Below are 21,200 nucleotides of genomic sequence, written 5' to 3'. Positions count from 1 at the left end.
GCCCTTGGTGGTTTGGGGTAACCCCGACTTTGAGTCCCTATGGGGGTCACCCAGGGAAGATGCTGCAGCCTCTCTCCCCTTCGTTTGCCGTGTGCTTGTTGCCTGGGCCAGATCACTCCAGCTTCTTGCCTCCTGTGAGCTATGGGCCCTAACTGTGGCTACGTGGCTGCGGCTTTTTGTGGTGTTGTGGCGTGGGCTTTGAGAGCCCCACACCGGCAGGTTTAGCAAAAGAAAGCTGGATCTATCTCCGCTTCGGGATCTGCCGCCCGTTTGGGCCTGGTACTCTCTAGCAGTCTCCTTACTTCCCACTCCGTTGCTCTCTCTTTAGCTGAAGATGGATTTCGGGTAGCACTCCTAGTTGACCGTTCTCCCCCGTCAGTAGCCACTGCGCGGGCGCTGTTAGACAGCAACAGCCCCACAGGTCTGCTCCTCACTGAGCCCTATGGAGTTCTGCTCTAACTGACTCACTGCCCCTCCACACTCTGCTGCAGACTCTAGACTCTTTACTCCTCCTTCTCTTTTCCCTTTTGTGCCTGCCTACGCCACCTAGCAACCAGACTCTCTTACCACACCCCTTGAGAGGAGATGGAGGCTTTTGGCCCCCTCCACTATTCCAGTGAAGGTGAAGGCTTTTCCCCCTCCTGGGATCCCCAGGGGTCCTCTCATGGGTACATGTGTGAGACCTGATCACTATGCGCCTGTGTTCCACACCCCGGTCAGCCTTCTGGATTACCTGTATTGTACTGTCCCCAGCATGGGTGCAGTACTCAGTGGTGCCTGACCAGGTCAGGGGCGCCACAGATCTTCTCCAAGTTATCTAGGTTCTTTGGGTGTCTCATGTGGACTTTAGTCTTGAGCTCCTTCCACAAGTTTTCAATTGGGTTAAGGTCAGGAGACTGACTAGGCCACTGCAACACCTTGATTTTTTCCCTCTTGAACCAGGCCTTGGTTTTCTTGGCTCTGTACTTTGGGCCGTTGTCTTGTTGGAAGATGAAATGACGACCCATCTTAAGATCCTTGATGGAGGAGCGCAGGTTCTTGGCCAAAATCTCCAGGTAGGCCGTGCTATCCATCTTCCCATGGATGTGGACCAGATGGCCAGGCCCCTTGGCTGAGAAACAGCCCCACAGCATGATGCTGCCACCACCATGCTTGACTGTAGGGATGGTATTCTTGGGGTCGTATGCAGTGCCATCCAGTCTCCAAACGTCACGTGTGTGGTTGGCACCAAAGATCTCGATCTTGGTCTCATCAGACCAGAGAACCTTGAACCAGTCTGTCTCAGAGTCCTCCAAGTGATCATGAGCAAACTGTAGACGAGCCTTGACATGACGCTTTGAAAGTAAAGGTACCTTACGGGCTCGTCTGGAACGGAGACCATTGCGGTGGAGTACGTTACTTATGGTATTAACTGAAACCAATGTCCCCACTGCCATGAGATCTTCCCGGAGCTCCTTCCTTGTTGTCCTTGGGTTAGCCTTGACTCTTCGGACAAGCCTGGCCTCAGCACGAGTGGAAACTTTCAAAGGCTGTCCAGGCTGTGGAAGGCTAACAGTAGTTCCATAAGCCTTCCACTTCCGGATGATGCTCCCAACAGTGGAGACAGGTAGGCCCAACTCCTTGGAAAGGGTTTTGTACCCCTTGCCAGCCTTGTGACCCTCCACGATCTTGTCTCTGATGGCCTTGGAATGCTCCTTTGTCTTTCCCATGTTGACCAAGTATGAGTGCTGTTCACAAGTTTGGGGAGGGTCTTAATTAGTCTTATAATGTAAAGTCTTATAATTAGCCTTATAATGTGCACTCAGGCCGTCTTTCGCTACAGCATGCTCCACAACTGCCTATCTGTCTCACCTAGGATTCCTTATCCACAAGGAGTAGCTTCGGATAATGATGTTCATCACTGATTCCTCTGCACAGCGCATGCGTCCGTTCCATACCGTCCATCTGCGCTCTATACACTGGAGCGTAGAATGGGTACTGTGCAACGCGCATGCGTAGGCACGTCATAATTACGTCATGTATTTACCCCTGAATCATTACACACTGTGGGCGTATGCCTGGTGCGCGTCTCCCGCCTATGCCCCGCCCACGGGGGCGTGGCGGCTGCCGCGCGTCACGCGTACACCCATATGTCATTTCCTCCGACACACATCTCACTGTGTGTGTGTGCCTGGTGCGCGCCGCCCGCCGATGTCCCGCCCACTGGGAGGCGCGGCGGTTGCCGCGCGTCACGCGCACGCTTGCACACCTGCACTGCCACTCCTGTGTGCGAGTGCCTGGCACGCACCGACCGCCTACGCTCCGCCCATTGGGGGGCGGTGGCTGCGCGTCACGTGCACACCCACGGGCTACCCCCACACCTGGAAGTGGTGATTCATGGATATTCACAAGCCGGTATAAGAGGCTCACCCTCCTCACAGTCCCTGGGCTCCCTCCACATAGTTACCATGCCGCTTTAGGTAAGATGTTTCCTCTATGCTGCTTTACTATGATTTCCTTGCTCACTCTTCATGTGACTTACTCTATATCTTGATGACATTGCAGGTTTTCTCCTGGTGCTCTCACCTTTATCCTAGTGCTCCTAGGTATGTTCCTTTCCTCTCCTTGTCTCTTTTTGCCACCTACATACCATTACAGTCATTATTATCTTTCTCCTCTTGCACCACTGACGTCATACTGACAATTTATTTGTCATACTACATATGATTAATAATTCTAGTACAAATATGACAGTGTCTCATTGGTATGTATTTTCATCTCCATACCTGCTTTATTTTTACACTTTATTTTTACACTATATTACCTTTTACTGACACTGGTTTCAATTGGCAGCATTCATCCTGTACCCTAATCCACCGTGTGAGCCCCTTTACATTGTATGCTAGCCCCTTATTGGTACGTATCCATTATATACTACCCCCCTCCCGTTTCTTTTATCACTGTTGTTCCTCTAACTCTTTCCGCTTATACTATTCATGTCTCCACATTAGGCGCTTCCCTAGTCTGCTTCACATGTAGCAATAATCTCCTCTTATCGGAATATTCCTTTAGCTGACTCTACTAAGTAAGTCAACCATGGTCTTACTATTTTCCTCCCTGTTTACACCATGTTATATCCTGTGCATCTCCTTTTCCTCTCTTCCTTTTCCTAAATTCTCCCTCCTGTTCTCAGGTCCTGATGTACCTACATGATCTTTTATCATAACCATTTACCTCGGGTATGTCCTCTATCATTTTTGCCTTTTGACCACTGCATACCTTTCTCTTTTTCCTATGCTTCCCTCTCCTCTTCACTATTTTTTCCATGTTCCTCCTTTGTCTCTGCTTTCTTTTTCTTTTCTTCTTTTTTTCCCTTTTCTTTTCATATCCTTAAGATTCTCCTCCCCTTTTTTCCTTAGCGGTTATATCCTTTTGTGTCACACCTCACACCACGACAATTGTCTCCCACTACTTCCTCAGTCCCAAATAGGTTATTTTTTTCATGTTTTCCCTTGATGTTATGTCATGATGCATATTGTAAAAATTGTTTCTGTTTGTTTTCTTTCTCATACCATGTTTGTCTTAGTACTCTTGGCCCCTGGTGAAGGCTCCTGCGTGAGCCGCAACGTTCGGGCAGTACAGTATTTTGGTGAAAAATAAAGAAACCTTGTTCAAGCATATTATACCTGGACTTGCTCTATTTTTTCATACACTGTGTGCCGGGACTACCCCTCTTGATTGACTATTTTTCTCCCGAGCACCAGGATTATAGCAGTTGAGCACAACTTATCCTCCCCTGTGAAATACTTCTTAATACTTTAGGGGAACCAAACAGAATTCTGGTGGTTTGAGGGGTTGAATAATAAATGACCCTCTGAATAAACTTTTCACAATTTAAAAAAAAAATAAAAAAAGAAATAACATTCTTTTTTGCTGCATTTCACACTTCCAGGCTGATCTACAGTCCAAATGTCACAATGCCAAGTTAATTCCGAATGTGTAAACCTGCTAAATCTGCAGGGGGTTGAATACTACTTGTAGGCACTGTATATGTATATATCTAATATATAAAGCTGAATGTGTGTATGTGTGTATGTGTGTGTGTATGTCCGGGATTGGCATCTGCACCGTCGCAGCTACAGCCACAAAATTTTGCACACTCACACTTCTGGACCCCGAGAGTGTCATAGGCTATGTTTTGAGGGGAAATTTTAACCCCGCTCTTTACAGTTATTCACCAAAAAACCTGCCTCCATTAAAGCGAATGGAGCTGGGAGCCACAGTGCAGCCAGAACTTCAGAAGAATGCGCAGCCACGCCCTTATATGGAATGTTGGCGTGTCACAATGCAGCCAGGGAAAGAGACAGACACAGACAGGGAAAGAGGCAGACACAGACAGGGTAAGAAACAGACATAGACAGAGTGAGGCGAAATTTTAACCCCGCGCGTTCCAATTTACCAATCAATTTTGCCCCTATCTACAAAATGGGGAAAAAGTGAAACGAAAAGTGTATCCGCACCATCGCATTTACAATCACGAAATTTTGCACAGACACCTCATGTGACCTAGGGAACGTCGCAGACTATATTTTGACAGGAAAATTTAACCGCGTGCTTTACAGTTACTCTCCAAAAAACATGCCTCCATTAAAGTAAATGGAGCCTGGAACTACGGGTTATTAGTAGGAGCTGGGAGTGGTTGTTATAGGAACAAAAGACATTCATAGAATAAGAAGCTTATATGTGAGGTAATAAGATGTCGGTGGGGAGACGGATAGAGAGAGACAGACAGAGAGACAGACAGAGAGACAGACAGGGAAAGAGACAGAGAAATAGAGACAGACAGGGAAAGAGACAGACAGACAAACGGTGAAATAGACAGACAGAGACAGACCTGGAAAGAGACAGACCTGGAAAGAGACAGACCTGGAAAGAGACAGACCTGGAAAGAGACAGATGGGCAAAGAGACAGATGGGGAAAGAGACAGATGGGGAAAGAGAGAGACAGACATGCAGACAGGGACAGAGACAGGCAGACAGGGAAGGAGGAGACAGCCAGAGAGACAGACAAAGGTAGATGGGGAAAGACACAGACCTTGATAAAGACAGATGGGGAAAGAGACAGAGAAATAGACGGGGAGACAGATGGGGAAAGAGACAGACCTAGAAAGAGACAGATGGGGAAAGAAACAGAGCGATAGAGACAGACAAAAAAAGAGACAGACAGAGACAGGCAGACGGGGAAAGAGACAGACGGAGCACATTACTTGGCCAATTTAGTTGAATCTGTGTGGAATATCTGTGGTGTTGAAATATATGTTGTGAAATGCTTCTATTAGCTTAGTTTTTGCCTTTTAATAATTACATTTCTATCTAATTGTTTTGTTGTTTGTTTGTGCACATTACATTTTTGTTAATACATTCTATTTTGTTAACAGTTATTAACCCGGGCAAAGCCGGGTAGTACAGCTAGTGTGTTTGTATATATATATATATATATATATATATATATATATATATATATATATATACACACTGTATATTATGATTGTAGTTTCATATATATATATATATATATATATATATATATATACAGTATAGACCAAAGGTTTGGACACACCTTCTCATTCAAAGAGTTTTCTTTATTTTTATGACTCTGATAATTGTAGATTCACATTGAAGACATCAAAACTATGAATTATCACATGTGGAATGAAATACTTAACAAAAAAGTGTGAAACAACTGAAAATATGTCTTATATTCTAGGGTCTTCACAGTAGCCACCTTTTGCTTTGATTACTGCTTTGCACACTCTTGGCATTCTCTTGATGAGCTTCAAGAGGTAGTCACCGGAAATGGTTTTCACTTCACAGGTGCGCCCTGTCAGGTTTAATAAGTGGGATTTCTTGCCTTATAAATGGGGTTGGGACCATCAGTTGTGTTGTGCAGAAGTCTGGTGGATACACAGCTGATAGTCCTACTGAATAGACTGTTAGAATTTGTATTATGTCAAGAAAAAAAGCAGCTAAGTAAAGAAAAACGAGTGACCATCATTACTTTAAGAAATGAAGGTCAGTCAGTCCGAAAAATTGAGAAAACTTTGAAAGTGTCCCCAAGTGCAGTGGCAAAAACCATGAAATTCTACAAAGAAACTGGCTCACATGAGGACCGCCCCAGGAAAGGAAGACCAAGGGTCACCTCTGCTGCGGAGGATAGGTTTATACTAGTCACCAGCCTCAGAAATCACAGGTTAACAGCAGCTCAGATTAGAGACCAGGTCAATGCCACACAGAGTTCTAGCAGCAGACAAATCTCTAGAACAACAATAACAAGAGGAGACTTTGTGCAGCAGACCTTAATGGTAAAATAGCTGCTAGGAAACCACTGCTAAGGACAGGCAACAAGCAGAAGAGACTTGTTTGGGCTAAAGAACACAAGGAATGGACATTAGACCAGTGGAAATCTGTGCTTTGGTCTCATGAGTCCAAATTTGAGATCTTTGGATCCAACCACCGTGTAGAAAAGGTGAACGGATGGACTCTACATGGCTGGTTCCCACCATGAAGCATGGAGGAGGAGGTGTGATGGTGTGGGGGTGCTTTGCTGGTGACACTGTTGGGGATTTATTCAAAATTGAAGGCATACTGAACCAGCATGGCTACCACAGCATCTTGCAGCGGCGTGCTATTCCATCCGGTTTGCGTTTAGTTGGACCATCATTTATTTTTCAACAGGACAATGACCCCAAACACACCTCCAGGATGTGTAAGGGCTATTTGACTAAGAAGGAGAGTGATGGAGTGCTACGCCAGATGACCTGGCCTCCAAAGTCACCAGACCTGAACCCAATCGAGACGGTTTGGGGTGAGCTGGACCGCAGAGTGAAGGCAAAAGGGCCAACAAGTGCTAAGCATCTCTGGGAACTCCTTCAAGACTGTTGGAAAACCATTTCCGGTGACTACCTCTTAAAGCTCATCAAGAGAATGCCAAGAGTGTGCAAAGCAGTAATCAAAGCAAAAGGTTTTTCCCCCCACCCCAAAGGGACAATAGGCATAAACTAATGCAAATAAAACTACTCAGTTTTGTGAACTCAGACTAATAAACCACAAAGACATTCACAGAATTTGAAGTTGAAGTTTAGCTAAATCAGCAAAAACATTAAAAATGTCCCCACCTGGAGAGGCCGCCCTTATGCTCATCTTCATAAAAACTAAAGTGATACTGATGCAAAAATGAAAAACGGAAATTAAAACAAAAACCACAAGGTGAGATGGAAAGAGAAGAATAAATTGAGGGCGCTGTTATAATCGTATAGTAACTCACAAGGGGTATAGAAAATGCACCAAAAACTGCAATTGACTTTCCCGGTTCCTGTATAGACTGAGATCCCAACACTACAGTCCCTAGTGGTTCCTGCTGGAATAGGAATAGCCCTGACCAGAGAGTAAACAACGGCCACCCGGACCTATTCTGCCTGAATGGCCATCGAGTGCTTCACTTTCCTCTTAACCCCTTCAGCCCCGGGGCACTTTCCGTTTTTGCATTTTTGTTTTTTGGTCCCCTTCTTCCGAGAGCCGTAACTTTTTTATTTTTCTGTCAATCTTGCCATATGAGGGCTTGTATTTTTGCGGGACAAGTTGTACTTTTAAATGAAACCATAAGTTTTACCATATGGTGTACTGGAAAACAGCAAAAAAATTCCAAATGCGGAAAAATTGCAAAAAAAGTATGATGGCACAATAGTTTTTGGGATGTTTTCTTCACGGTGTTCACTATATGGTAAAACAGATGTGTGGGTATGATGCCTGAGGTCGGTGCGAGTTTGTAGACACCAAACATGTATAGGTTTACTTGTATCTAAGGGGTTAAAAAAAATTCACAAGTTTGTCCAATAAAAGTGGCGCACGTTTTGCGCCATTTTCCGAAACACGTAGCGTTCTTATTTTTTGGGATCTATGACTCAGTGACGGCTTATTTTTTGCGTCTCGAGCTGACATTTCTAATGGTACCATTTTTGCGCAGATGCTACGTTTTGATCGCCTGTTATTGCATTTTGCGTAAAACTTGCAGCGACCAAAAAACGTAATTTTGGCGTTTGGAATTTTTTTGCCACTACGCCGTTTACCAATCAGATTAATTGATTTTATATTTTGATAGATCGGGCATTTCTGAACGCGGCGATACCAAATATGTGTATATTTATTTATTCTTTAACCCTTTAATTTTCAATGGGGGGAAATGGGGGTGATTTGAACTTTTAGGTTTTTTTGTTTGTTTTTTTTTACTAGTCCCCCTAGGGGGCTATAGCGATCAGCAATCCGATCACTATTATCTATCTGCTGATCACAGCTATACAGCTGTAAACAGCAGATTCAGTCACTTTCTGTTTCTCTCTGCTCGCGGCCGAGGGAAAACGAAAGTGAAACTTCATAGCTGCAGGCGTCATCACATGACCCTGTGCTATGATGGCAACCACCGATAGTCACGTGATCACGCACGTGACTTCCGGTGGGGGCGGCGGTAAGTAAAAAACATGGCCGCGCGCATATAGATCTTGCTGCCAGACTTTGGCAGCAAGATTTAAGGGGTTAATGGCCGCGGGTGGAAGCGATTCCACCCGCGGCTAGGAGGCACACATGTCAGCTGTTGAAAACAGCTGATATGTGTGCCGACCGCCGCCGCCTGCCCTCGGCAGGGGGCGGGGATTATCGGGACATGCTCCATGATGGATATATCCGTCCATGGTCGTGAAGGGGTTAAAGAACCGGAGGGCAGAACAGAGTGCAAATTACCTACAGAAGGGAAGGTGTGCTGAAGGAGAAAGTGATCCCAGAGGGAGTGAGACAAACAACAAAATACCAAAGAAAATGAATATTTATAAAGAATATTCTGCCTACTTACTGACAACAGAAGATAGGTGCAGAGTGAAGACCATAAACAGCAGAGAGATACTTCTAGCTGGTCTTTCAATGACTGGCAGAAACTAACACCAATATGGCTGAACATCAATATGAGAATATCACCAGCAAGAAATACCAGCAGGAGGAACCTATTTAAAGACCCACCCGAAAGGTGATTGGGCAGACAAATGAGTAAATGATTACACATGTTACCCCAATAGAACTACAGGTGCTCAGTTTCAACAGACATGAAATATTTCCATCTCCAAACTGAACTACCAAGAAAAGTCAGCAATAAATTGCATTGATAATATACTTTAGCATGAAGGTATTTTTTCTTATAAATTATCTTTTTTTTAATACATTTTTTTTAAAAAGTTTGGGTTTCAAATTGTGGATTTCCCAAAACATTTTCTGGTGATTTGCATTCACGACTGGATTAATCGAGAGTAGGTTCAGATTATTATATTCTATATAGAAAGACTCATAGAATTCCTAGTTATCACCCTCACCGCTCACCTGGGTAACTTTTCCCTTTTTTTTCTTTCGCTGTTTCCCTTCATATATAATTTGATTTTGCCTCTATGATTTATGTCATAGACGGGGGTCTGTAGTTTAGCGCTTTGGCACATGTGCCCTTTTTTGCCTTTTTTCATCTGTTGTGTATGTGCTGTACATTTGCTTCCCCTCTTGGCACACGTCTGACCCATTGTGTGTGGCATTCTTAATTGCCCCTATGGTGCCTTTTTGTGCCGGGCACCAACACTTTTTCCCTTTTTTCGTCTGTTGTGTATGTGCTGTAGTTTTGTTTCCCCTCTTGGAACACGTCTGACATATTGGGTGTGGCATTCTCAGTTGCCCCCATGGTGCCCCTTTGTGCCGTGTGCCAACACTTTTTGCCTTTTTTGGCTGTTGTATTTGTGCTGTAGATTTGCTTCTTTCACACATGGGTGTAACGTTCTCAGGTGCCCCCATGGTGCCCCTTTGTGCCATGTGCTAACACTTTTTGCCTTTTCTTTGGCTGTTGTGTACGTGCCATAGTTTAGCTTTTTTTTTCACATGTCTGAAACATTGGGTGTGGCATTTTCAGGTGCCCCTTTGTGCCGTTTGCCAACACTTTTTGCCTTTTTTTGGCTGTTGTGAATGTGCTGCAGTTTTGCTTTTTCTTCCACAGGGGTGTAGCATTCTCAGTTGCCCCCATGGTGCCCCTTTGTGCCGTGTGCCAACACTTTTTGCCTTCTTTGGCTGTTATGTATGTGCTGCAGTTTTTCTTCCCCTCTTTGCACTCGTCTGACCCATTGTGTGTGGCATTCTTAATTGCCCCCATGGTGCCCCTTTGTGCCGTGTGCCAACACTTTTTGCCTTTTTTTTTGGCTGTTGTGTATGTGCTGCAGTTTTGCTTGCCCTCTTGGCACACGTCTGACCCATTGTGTGTGGCATTCTTAATTGCCCCCATGGTGCCCCTTTGTGCCGTGTGCCAACACTTTTTGCCTTTTTTTTAGCTGTTATGTATGTGCTGCAGTTTTGCTTCCCCTCTTGGCACACGTCTGACCCATTGTGTGTGGCATTCTTAATTGCCCCCATGGTGCCCCTTTGTGCTGTGTGCCAACACTTTTTGCCTTTTTTTTGGCTGTTGTGTATGTGCTGCACTTTTGCTTGCCCTCTTGGCACATGTCTGACCCTTTGGGTGTGGCGCTCTCAGTTACGCCCCCGGTGCCCCTCGTGCACCAATTTCCAATCTTTATGTATGTTAAAATTTGGCAATTTTCTGTTTTATTTCTCAGCTTTTTCTTTATATTTCTTAATTTCCAATCACTCCCTGATACTTGTTGTGTGTGTGATGGGTCTGCCGGGGGTGACATAATTTACTACTGTCTCTTCCTTTTACTATTATGTAATCTGCCTTTTCTTACGGGGTAAGCTCCTTCCGTACTCTGGAAATGATCTCAGTTTGCATCTGTTTTTGTTTTTATGCATTTTGGCTGTTTTTTTGTACTTTATCTTAGGCACTCGTTATTATTATTATTATTATTATTATTATTATTATTATACGCACTCAATCTTTTAATGCTATTTGTGCTTTTTGTCATTAATATGCACACACTTTATATAGTGTTAGTATGTTCTGCACAACCGGGGAGTGTAATATGTTTCATTACAAGCTCGTTAATTATATAATAAGCTTTATATTAGGCACCGGATGTCATAAATGAATAAATCATGAATAAATATGAATATCAGTATTTTGATAGATTCTTAATTTTATAAACACCTAAAAACACAGCCGTAGACTACACCCCCATCAGGTGTTAGATGTACTCACCCCCATAACACAGGCCAGGCAGCAGAGCAGGAGCAGGAGCTGTTTGCTGGTCCCCATCTGTGAGTGTGAGGACGGGCGGACGACATCCACACTCAGTCCCCGGACACACCTCACCCTCCTCCTGATGAAGGCTCAGCCCCCAGTCTGGAGCTCACACACACTGAGCTGCTCTGGAATTTTTGGACTATTTTTGTAAAGAGAAGCTGATAATGAAACTTTCCACGGTTCACGCGAAAGAATAAAAAAATTGCAAGATCAGTCACACTGGCAAACTTTTATTCTTGGGGCTATGCCGGGGTGAACACAGAAATAACATGGGTGCATGAAAAAAAGTCCTAATTGAGCATATCCCAAGAAATAAATAATAGTAATAATAATAAAAATAAAAAGTTCATGGCAGCCAGTCATAGCAAAGCAAACCTCACAACTTTTAGACACAGGGAGGGACATATATTGGGGGACTTACACAAAAATAGAGACACAGCACAACAGTAACAGGTTCACCGGCAGGGTGGATGCTGGTACTGGTATAGACGACTGATATAGACAACATAGGTTCAGGTTTGGGTTCTAGTACAGGTACTGACAGGAACATAGGTTCTGGAACACAGGCAGGTACCTGGACACAGAAATGGATAAAGGAACTGAGGCTGGTAGCGGGACATAGGAACAGATAAAGGTACTGAGGCTGGTAGCAGGACACCGCAATGGATAAAGGTACTGAGGCTGGTAGCGGGACACCGGAATGGATAAAGGAACTGAGGCTGGTAGCGGGACACAGGAATGGATAAAGGAACTGAGGCTGGTAGTAGGACACAGGAACGGATAAAGAAACTCAGACTGGTAGCGGGACACAGGAATGGATAAAGGAACTCAGACTGGTAGCGGGACACAGGAATGGATAAAGGAACTTAGGCAGGTAGCGAGAAACAGATAAAGGAACTCAGGCTGGTAGCGGGACACAGGAACGGATAAAGGAACTCAGGCTGGTAGCGGGACACAGGAACGGATAAAGGAACTCAGGCTGGTAGCGGGACACAGGAACAGATAAAGGAACTCAGGCTGGTACAAGGACACTGTCTATCTCTGCACACATAGGTTTTTTTTTTACCCCTGAAGCCTGTACCAGTCCCTGCCACTGCAGGTTGACATCTTTTTGTCTCCCCTGAGGAACTCTCCTTATTGAGAGGGAAACGCGTCGGGAGGGCGTCTCTTTTTTCTTTAATAAGGTTGCGGGGGCAGACAACTTACATGGGTGCTGCCTTTGTCAGGGCGGAAGCTCATTCACGGGGCATGACAGGGGCTGATACATAATAACCCGACTGCTGACCCTGGTCCTTTCAGCCTGTGACTCCTTATCTGGATTTGTGGAGAAAATTTGGGTGAGATCTATCTAATTTTCTTGCCATTAGTCAAAAATTTTTATATTGCACAAGTAATGCACAAGCACTTTGTGTTTTTATTCTTAGATTAAAAGTTAAGTTTTAGTCCCTGCTATTATATTTTTTGGTACAAGGACAGAGAAACGGATAAAGGAACTGAGGCTGGTAGCGGGACACAGGAACGGATAAAGGAACTTAGGCTGGTAGCGGGACACAGGAACGGATAAAGGAACTTAGGCTGGTAGTGGGACACAGGTACAGATAAAGGAACACAGACTGGTAGCGGGACACAGGAACAGATAAAGGAACTGAGGCTGGTAGTGGGACACAGTAACAGATAAAGGAACTCAGACTGGTAGCGGGACACAGGAACGGATAAAGGAACTCAGGCTGGTACCAGGACACAGGAACAGATAAAAGAGCTCAGGCTGGTACCAAGACACAGAAACAAATAAAGGAGATGAAGCTGGTAACGGGACACAGGAATGGATAAAGGAACTCAGGCTGGTACCGGGACACAAGAACGGATAAAGGAACTGAGGCTGGTACCAGCACACAGGAACGGCTAAAGGAACTTATGCCACCCCCGTGCCAGCAGCCGGTGCTGCTCAGATCCGGATCTACGGTACGGCTCGAGGGGTCGTCCGGGGGTTGCGCGGACACTCCGAATAAAAAGGGGACGTATTTATATGGGATTGTTTGTAAGATGTCTGTGACGCCACCCACGGTGTGTGGTGAAATGTAGCACCACCGCTGCCGTTGCCAGGCTCCCGGGGACGTTGGGCTGGCAGCTGGATGTTAACCCCTCCATGGGTAGGGATGGATGTCCCGGGGCCCAATGTCTCTATGCGGAGGATGATGATTGCAGGGGCCGGCGCGCCCGGCCAGGCCGGGGGTGTTACTCACAGTCGAATAAAGCACACGAGTCCTGTGGTAAACCAAGGGGATGGTGGCCGGCTGCCGCAGACGGGTGTATCTTATCCCACACCCGGGTTGATAGTCATTGCCTCTCTCCTCTGCACTCGGTGTGTTGTAGATAGGACTTCCCGGGGTGAAACACGGGAGTCCGCTCCCGGTCCTTTGGTTGGGAGCTGTGCCCATCTGACACTGACCCTTGGGATCTACGGGCCCTGGTGGTTGCCCTATCCCTCTCGGTGGGTGGTTGTCTACTTTTCGGGACTTAGGTTGGGACAGGACCTAAAATCCTTCCCTCAATTGGTTAATTAGCTAGGCCGTCGGTGCCGCTCCTGACTTCAGGATGCAAGTACCCCCTCTGTGCACACGGTTTCTGGGTCTGTTCTCCGGTGTCGGTACCGGCGGGCTCCAGCCCTGTCCTGGTCCACCTGGGATCCCCGGCTCCATCTTCCCGTCTCCTGCAGGCTCTGACTACCGTCTGCTGAAACGCCCACGCCGGGGCCTGCAGGGCGGTCATGGTCATGGTATTCGGGGTCAGGCTGTGAGTGGCTCGACCCGGCTTCCGTCACCCTGGCGGGTTTCAATAGAAGGAAAGTCCCAAAGTCAGTTCGGTGTTACAAGGGGGATGGAAGGAGGGTAACGGGGTTCCTGGGGAGCTTGCCATCGCTCACGACAGCCACTGAGGTCTCGGCCTCCTCTGCCACCACGCTCCCCCAGGAAACAGTACGGGACGGGGATGGGGGATGCTAGCAGCGCCACCCGTGGTCTGCGGCCAGATGTTTATTTTGTTAGTAGTTTTTCGTTTGTGAACCCTCCCCATACACACCTATTGCCAATCCACATCGTATATATAGCCTGGGTCTCAGCTTCCCATACACGGTAAGTTTTTTAACTGCATGAGAGGACACACACAAGCTAGGGACCTCAACGTAGAGAAATACTTTGGCGTAGTGTTGGGGCTCTATTGCATTGATCAATTCGGTAGCTAAATTTCTCTTTATTCATATATTCATGGCAGTAATGCAGGTTCCATTTTTCACATTTCATTCTTACACATAGCTATTGAATTTTTCATGTCAGTATTCACACAGCAGTTTCTGCTATTCCATGTATTCCCCTTACATAGTCACTGGTGTGCATACCTTATCTCCCCATAGTGATGTTTTTTTAGGTTTTTGCACCCAGTTCAGACATAGAATGGAGTTCCAAACGTTATTTCTTATTTTGCGGCCAGATGTTTAGCCGCCGCTGCACAGTCTCTCTCCGGGGCTGGTGTTACAGGCAGCTGGATGGAATACTTCCCACGGGTGCAGCGGTGGAGCCCCGGGAGATTAATGAGACCCAGAGCAACAGTCCTCAGGGACACCGGGGGCATTACTCACACCAGTCACGGAGTGCGGTTCCAGTTGTCCATTCCACATCGCACCCGGGTGCTGGCACCGCCTGTATCCCCTGGTCGTTCCCGGGCAGGTAGGAGGAAGGGGGTCTGCTGAGGTGATCTGGGGGTCCCTCTCTTTTGATGCGTTAATGCTATCCCCGTGGCATAGAGCATCATACCTCCCAACCGTCCCGGATTCTGCGGGACTTCCACGATTTTTCAGGTCTGTCCCGCACTCCCGCGGCTCACAGCTGATGTCCCGGCTCCTCCCCTCAGTGGAGTGAATAAATTAAATTATCATCAGCTCTGGATTTTTGGGGGAGGCCGGGACTCGAACCCGTGGAACTGTGAGGTCATTGTTTCCAAGGCAGCAGCTCTACCACTGAGCTACTGCCTGTATTGAAACCAATAGGAAGATTTTGTTATCTTGACCTCTATACTGCAGATGAGACACCAGAAGCAGATTATTCAGCTGCAAAGATGGATGGAGGGATGAATGGAGGGATGAATGGAGGGATGAATGGAGGGACAGAGGGAGGGATGGATGGATGATAGAGGGATGAATGGAGGGATGAATGGAGGGATGAATGGAGGGATGAATAGAGGGATAGAGGGAGGGATGGATGGATGATAGAGGGATGAATGGAGGTATGAATGGAGGGATGGATAGAGGGATGGATGGATGATAGAGGGATGAATGGAGGGATGAATGGAGGGATAGAGGGAGGGATGGATGGATGATAGAGGGATGAATGGAGGGATAGAGGGAGGGATGGATGGATGATAGAGGGATGAATAAAGGGATAAATGGAGGGATAGAGGGAGGGATGGATGGATGATAAAGGGATGAATGGAGGGATGAATGGAGGGATGAATGGAGGGATGAATGGAGGGATAGAGGGAGGGATGGATGATAGAGGGATGAATGGAGGGATGAATGGAGGGATAGATGGATGGATGGATGATAGAGGGATGAATGGAGGGATAGAGGGAGGGATGGATGGATAATAGAGGGATGAATGGAGGGATAGAGGGAGGGATAGAGGGAGGGATGGATGGATGATAGAGGGATGAATGGAGGGATGAATGGAGGGATAGAGGGAGGGATGGATGGATGATAGAGGGATGAATGGAGGGATGAATGGAGGGATAGAGGGAGGGATGGATGGATGATAGAGGGATGAATGGAGGGATGGATAGAGGGATGGATGATAGAGGGATGAATGGAGGGATAGAGGAAGGGATAGAGGGAGGGATGGATGGATGATAGAGGGATGAATGGAGAGATGAATGGAGGGATGAATGGAGGGATAGAGGGAGGGATGGATGGATGATAGAAGGATGAATGGAGGGATGAATGGAGGAATGAATGGAGGGATAGAGGGAGGGATGGATGATAGAGGAATGAATGGAGGGATGAATGGAGGGATAGAGGGAGGGATGGACGGATGATAGAGGGATGAATGGAGGGATAGCGGGAGGGATAGAGGGATGAATGGAGGGATGAATGGAGGGAGGGATGGATGATAGTGGGAAGGATGGATGATAGAGGGATGGATGATAGAGGGATATATAGATACACGACAGATAATAGATAGATAGAGATAGAATCATAGATAGAATCATAGACAGACAGACAGATAGATAGCTAGAATCATAGATAGAGAGATAGATAGAATCATAGATAGATAGAATCATAGATAGATAAATAGATAGATAGAATCATAGATAGATAAATAGATAGAATCATAGATAGATAGATAGAGGGATAGATAGAATCATAGATAGATAGAATCATAGATAGATAGAAGGATAGATATAGATAGATAGATAGATAGATAGATAGAGGGATAGATATAGATAGATAGATAGATAGATAGAGGGATAGATATAGATAGATAGATAGATAGATAGATAGAGGGATAGATATAGATAGATAAATACTGTATCTCAATGTAGGTGAAGGAAAGAGTCAGATTCATTTGTTTCCATAAAACTACTATAAAGAAATGAGGAAAAAAATACAAATACATTTTTTTTTTATCTTCACCACCCTGGATTCAAACCAGCAACATTCAAAACTTGTGTCCAGCAGCCTCCTAGCTTTCCTAGCTGCTCTAGCTGTTGAGCCACTAGGATTGATGATGTCAGGGGGAGGATTTTACATAAATGAACCTACAATGCAGCCTCTTACACAGCAGATTACACAGGACACAGCTCCATTGTACAGAGCAGCATCTCTATGTCCTGTATTCTGGAGAGAGAGGAAAAGTGGATTTTTTTTTTCTTCTAATAAAGTTACTAAAAATAATGAAAAAAAAAATAGAATAATGTAATTTTATTACACTTTTTATAAAATAATAAACATCACAAATCAGCAAATAACATGGACATATTTGGTGTCCCTGTAATCATAATGACCTGAACAACACAGCAATCAGATTATTTATGGGGATCGGTAAATGGCGGGAAAAAAATGGCGCAATTTATTATTTTTCTTTATTAAAACCCATAAAAAAATGTAATAAAAATGGATCACTGAGGCAGTGTTCACACATAGCATAAATGCTGCATTTTTTCTGCAGGTGTCCGCGCCACGAGTGCAATAACAATGTTCCCTGATTATTGCGTGTTTGCGGTATTTTTTATGCATTGTCCCCTTATTTGATACATGTTTGTTGCTGATGTGAATCCTGAAGCTTATAAAGAAAGAAACACCAAATCCGCACAGTTCAGCGGCACCTTTCCACGCACCAGGGGCGGAGATTTCAGGACGTCTCATCCACTTTGCTTGGACAATTAGTCCATATTCACATGTAGTGTAAATGCTGCATTTTTTTCTGCTGTTTTTTTGCACATTTATTGTGCTGTGTTTAATTGTCCAAGTAAAGTGGATGTGATTCCATGAAAAGACGCCGCTGAATTCTGCGGTTTTCAGGGGGGGTGTTTCTCTGGAGGTTTCTATGTGGAGCTTAAAAAAATGCAGGAAAAAGCTTCTCAGTACAATAAAAACACTTAAAAACGCAGATTCACATCTGAACCAAAAACACATTAAATAATGGAGAAAAGGCAGAAAAAAATGCAGCAAAAATGGAAAAAACAGAGAAGATTGTTATTGTGTAGTTTGGTGCAGACAGAAACAAAAAGAAACAGAATTTATGCAGCGTGTGAACACAGCTTTATAGGCACAAATAAGCAACATGTCATATAGTGACACAGAAATATAAAAAAATTCTGACTGCTATGAATATGAATGAACAGTCCGGGACATCTGCTGAATGACCGTTACTGCCAAATGGGTGTAGCTAGGGGTGTGGCTAGGGGCGTGATCAAAATTTGCCGAGGCGCGCTGCGTGCGCCGCATACTTTGTCCCTCTTTCCTTTCTTGAAAAGTTGGGAGGTATGAGAGCATCTTGGGGACCCGCCGCCATTCTGTCTCTCTCTTGCCCGGTAGCGTAGTCAGTACCGCCACCGGGTACAACTTTCTCCAGGGATCCCCAGTCCTCAGCTCCATTCCCTTCCTCTAGATGTTATCAGCCCTGGTCTCGTGGCATCTCCTCAGCAGGAGCTGCTACTTTCACACATCAGTTTTTTGCCATCAGGTACAATCCGGAAAAAAAAGGATAAAACGGATCCGGTATCGCATCCGGTTTATCCCCATAGACTTGCATTGTAACCGGATTGTACCTGATGGCTTTGCGGTGCATCCGTTTTTTTCCGGATGCGGCAAAATAATTAAATCCGGCGGCCGGATACAACGTATCATGTAACGTTTTTTTGGCCCTTAAAAAAACCGCATTCTGCCGGATCCGGCGCAATGCGGCATTGTATACAATGGGTGTCTATGCATGCCGGATCCGGCGCAATGCGGTTTAAACCGGATGCGGTGACCGCATCCGGTTTGGTAAACAGAGCATGCGCAAATTTTTTTTTTTCATCATCACAAAACTTATAAAAGGATCCAGCACATTCTACACACCTCCTGCCGTTGGTTCCTGACTTCAACTTCTGCTGTCCTCCAGTCCAGTGCTCCAGGGAAGAGGTATGTCCACAGTACTGTCCACAGATCACTGCTGTGAGCTGCGTACATGTACTTAGACATTGTTTTTGCTTTTTTTACAGGTGCAGTGTTGCGGGCAAAGTTTGTTCAAGCCATTTGCAGTGCCAGTTTGTTTCGGTGCCAGTCTTGAAGTGTTGTGGCGGAGAGTGTCCCTGAGGTAATGTCCACAGTACTGTCCACAGATCACTGATGTGAGCTGCGTACATGTACTTAGACATTGTTTTTGCTTTTTTTACAGGTGCAGTGTTGCGGCCCCAGTTTTGTCAAGCCATTTGCTGTGCGAGGCCTGTTATAGAAAAAGATATGTCGTCTTCTGGTAGCCCGCCCTCCGGTTCACAAACTGAGGTATATATTTTTTTTTGGGGTTTTTTTTTAAAAAAAAAAACAAAAATTTTTTAAATAAACGACATTTACACAGGTGGCCGAAACATCACAGGAGATGCTGCCAGAAGATGACGGAAGGGGTGGAGAAATACAAGGAGCGGGCGGTCAGAGTGTAAGTTTCATACAGGAATTGTTTACCACAGCACACCAAACACATAAGTAAATAATGGTTTTTTTTTTCCTTCACTAAAGGCTTCAACTTCTAGGGCTCACGATAGAGCTCCCCCAAGACCGTCCCAGGGTCGTCGTCGAGGTGGCGGTGGTCTTAGTGTAAGTTTTTTTTTTTATTTTTTTTTTTTTTTTTCATATCTGTGTGAATTTAGGTATAATTTTTTTTTTTTTTTAATTTCTTTTTTCTTTCTTTGAACAGGCATCACAGCGTGCTCCCGATTCTGACGGTGAGGAGGCCGGATTTATCAACATCGACCTCCTCATCGATGAAGTTAGAGAAAGGGAGCCGCTGTGGAACATGGCTGACCGCCGCCACGCTGATTCGATCGTAACCCGTCGACTCTGGGACGAGGTATGCCACGCAGCGGTAGAAGGTTGGGGGGAGCTCAATTCTCGTGGCCAGAAGAAACAGCGTAAGTATTCACAGTTCAGTAGGTTATGCTGCAGGATGTAATGTGTTGTATACTAACCACTTTGTGCTTTCCACTTTCAGGTGACAAACTTCAGAAGCGGTGGCGGTCTATCAGGGATCGCTTCAAAAAGGAGTTGAATCAAGAGATGCAGGCCCCGAGTGGATCCGGAGGACGCAGATCGAAGTACCGTTACTTTAGAGCGTTGTCGTTCCTCCGGACAACTATGGTGTGCAGAAGGTAAATATTCCACACAATATGTACAAAGTATAATATTTTATGTCTGGTTTTTTTTGCCTTTTTTTTTTTATTCAGTGGCACTGTATAGCAATTAAATTAATTATTGTTTTGTTTTTCCTCTTTTTACCAGCACCGTCTGCAGCACTCAGGAGCCTGCATCGAACCCGACAGGAGCGATCCCTGAACAGTCCGCCACTGGGGAACACAGGCACAGACCCCACCCATCTGAACCTTCCCTTCCATCGACATCTGTCCCATCCACCTGCGCTGGAGCTTCCGGTGAGACTTCATTACCTGAAGCTGCTGGTGATGAGATAGCTTTTCCCCTACCCCACCCCTCTGACACTGCTGCCCTCAGTAGAACACCTTTGGGTTCTGGGCGTCAGCGTCATAGGGGTCAGGAAAAGAGCTATGCGCCCGAGTTCTTGCATCTAAATGCAGCCTTCCAGAACGCCATTCAATTATTAGCCGAACAAAATCGTTCATCTTTTAGCTTCCTAAATGCCAATATGGAAAAAAATACGCACGAATTGTGCACGCGTCTGGACAGGCTGCATTTAGATGCAAGTAAATCACCCAATCATTGTTTTTTTCAAGCTGTACTAGAGCGCATGGAAAAGCTATCTCCTGACCAGCAGATGCATGTAATGCAAGCCACACGGCAGGCTCTGGCGCAGGTTTCCTCCCAACCACCTCCACCCACCCCTCCTCCAGCACCTGCCCCCCCTCCAGCCATTGTCCCTACTCCCCCTGCTGCCCAGTACCAGCCTGCTGCCCAGTACCAGCCTGCTGCCCAGTACCAGCCTGCAGCCCAGTACCAGCCTGCTGCCCAGTACCAGCCTGCTGCCCAGTACCAGCCTGCTGACCAGTACCAGTGTGGCGCCCCTGACCTGGTCAGGCACCACTGAGTACTGCACCCATGCTGGGGACAGTACAACACAGGTAATCCAGAAGGCTGACCGGGGTGTGGAACACAGGCGCATAGTGACCAGGTCTCACACATGTACCCATGAGAGGATCCCTGGGGATCCCAGGAGGGGGCAAGCCTTCACCTTCA

General features: G+C 45.8%; 2 protein-coding genes across 3 annotated transcripts in view; one reads left to right on the top strand and one right to left on the bottom strand.

The window, feature by feature from the left end:
* LOC142302100 (NXPE family member 3-like) overlaps positions 1 to 11,349 on the bottom strand; it is a 127,843-nt gene extending 116,494 nt beyond the window's left edge. For both annotated transcript variants that reach the window (XR_012752932.1, XM_075343180.1), the window contains exon 1: positions 11,204 to 11,349. Coding sequence is in view for 1 of the 2 variants with exons in the window: in XM_075343180.1 (XP_075199295.1) it covers positions 11,204 to 11,260 (57 nt within the window). In the remaining variant the exon portion in view is untranslated. The remainder of the gene's footprint in view (positions 1 to 11,203) is intronic.
* Positions 11,350 to 11,910: 561 nt separating this feature from the next.
* On the top strand, positions 11,911 to 20,147 carry LOC142302800 (uncharacterized). Its single transcript, XM_075343912.1, has 6 exons — positions 11,911 to 11,920; positions 19,177 to 19,283; positions 19,357 to 19,434; positions 19,515 to 19,592; positions 19,693 to 19,906; positions 19,987 to 20,147. Exons 1-6 carry the CDS (start codon positions 11,911 to 11,913, stop codon positions 20,145 to 20,147), a joined length of 648 nt encoding a protein of 215 aa, XP_075200027.1.
* The last annotated feature ends 1,053 nt before the right edge of the window (positions 20,148 to 21,200 follow it).

Source organism: Anomaloglossus baeobatrachus, chromosome 4 (assembly GCF_048569485.1).
Source record: "Anomaloglossus baeobatrachus isolate aAnoBae1 chromosome 4, aAnoBae1.hap1, whole genome shotgun sequence".
NCBI classification, from domain to species: domain Eukaryota; kingdom Metazoa; phylum Chordata; class Amphibia; order Anura; family Aromobatidae; genus Anomaloglossus; species Anomaloglossus baeobatrachus.
The sequence above is the reverse complement of the archived record's forward strand: the minus strand, read 5'-3'. Positions and strand labels throughout refer to the sequence as shown.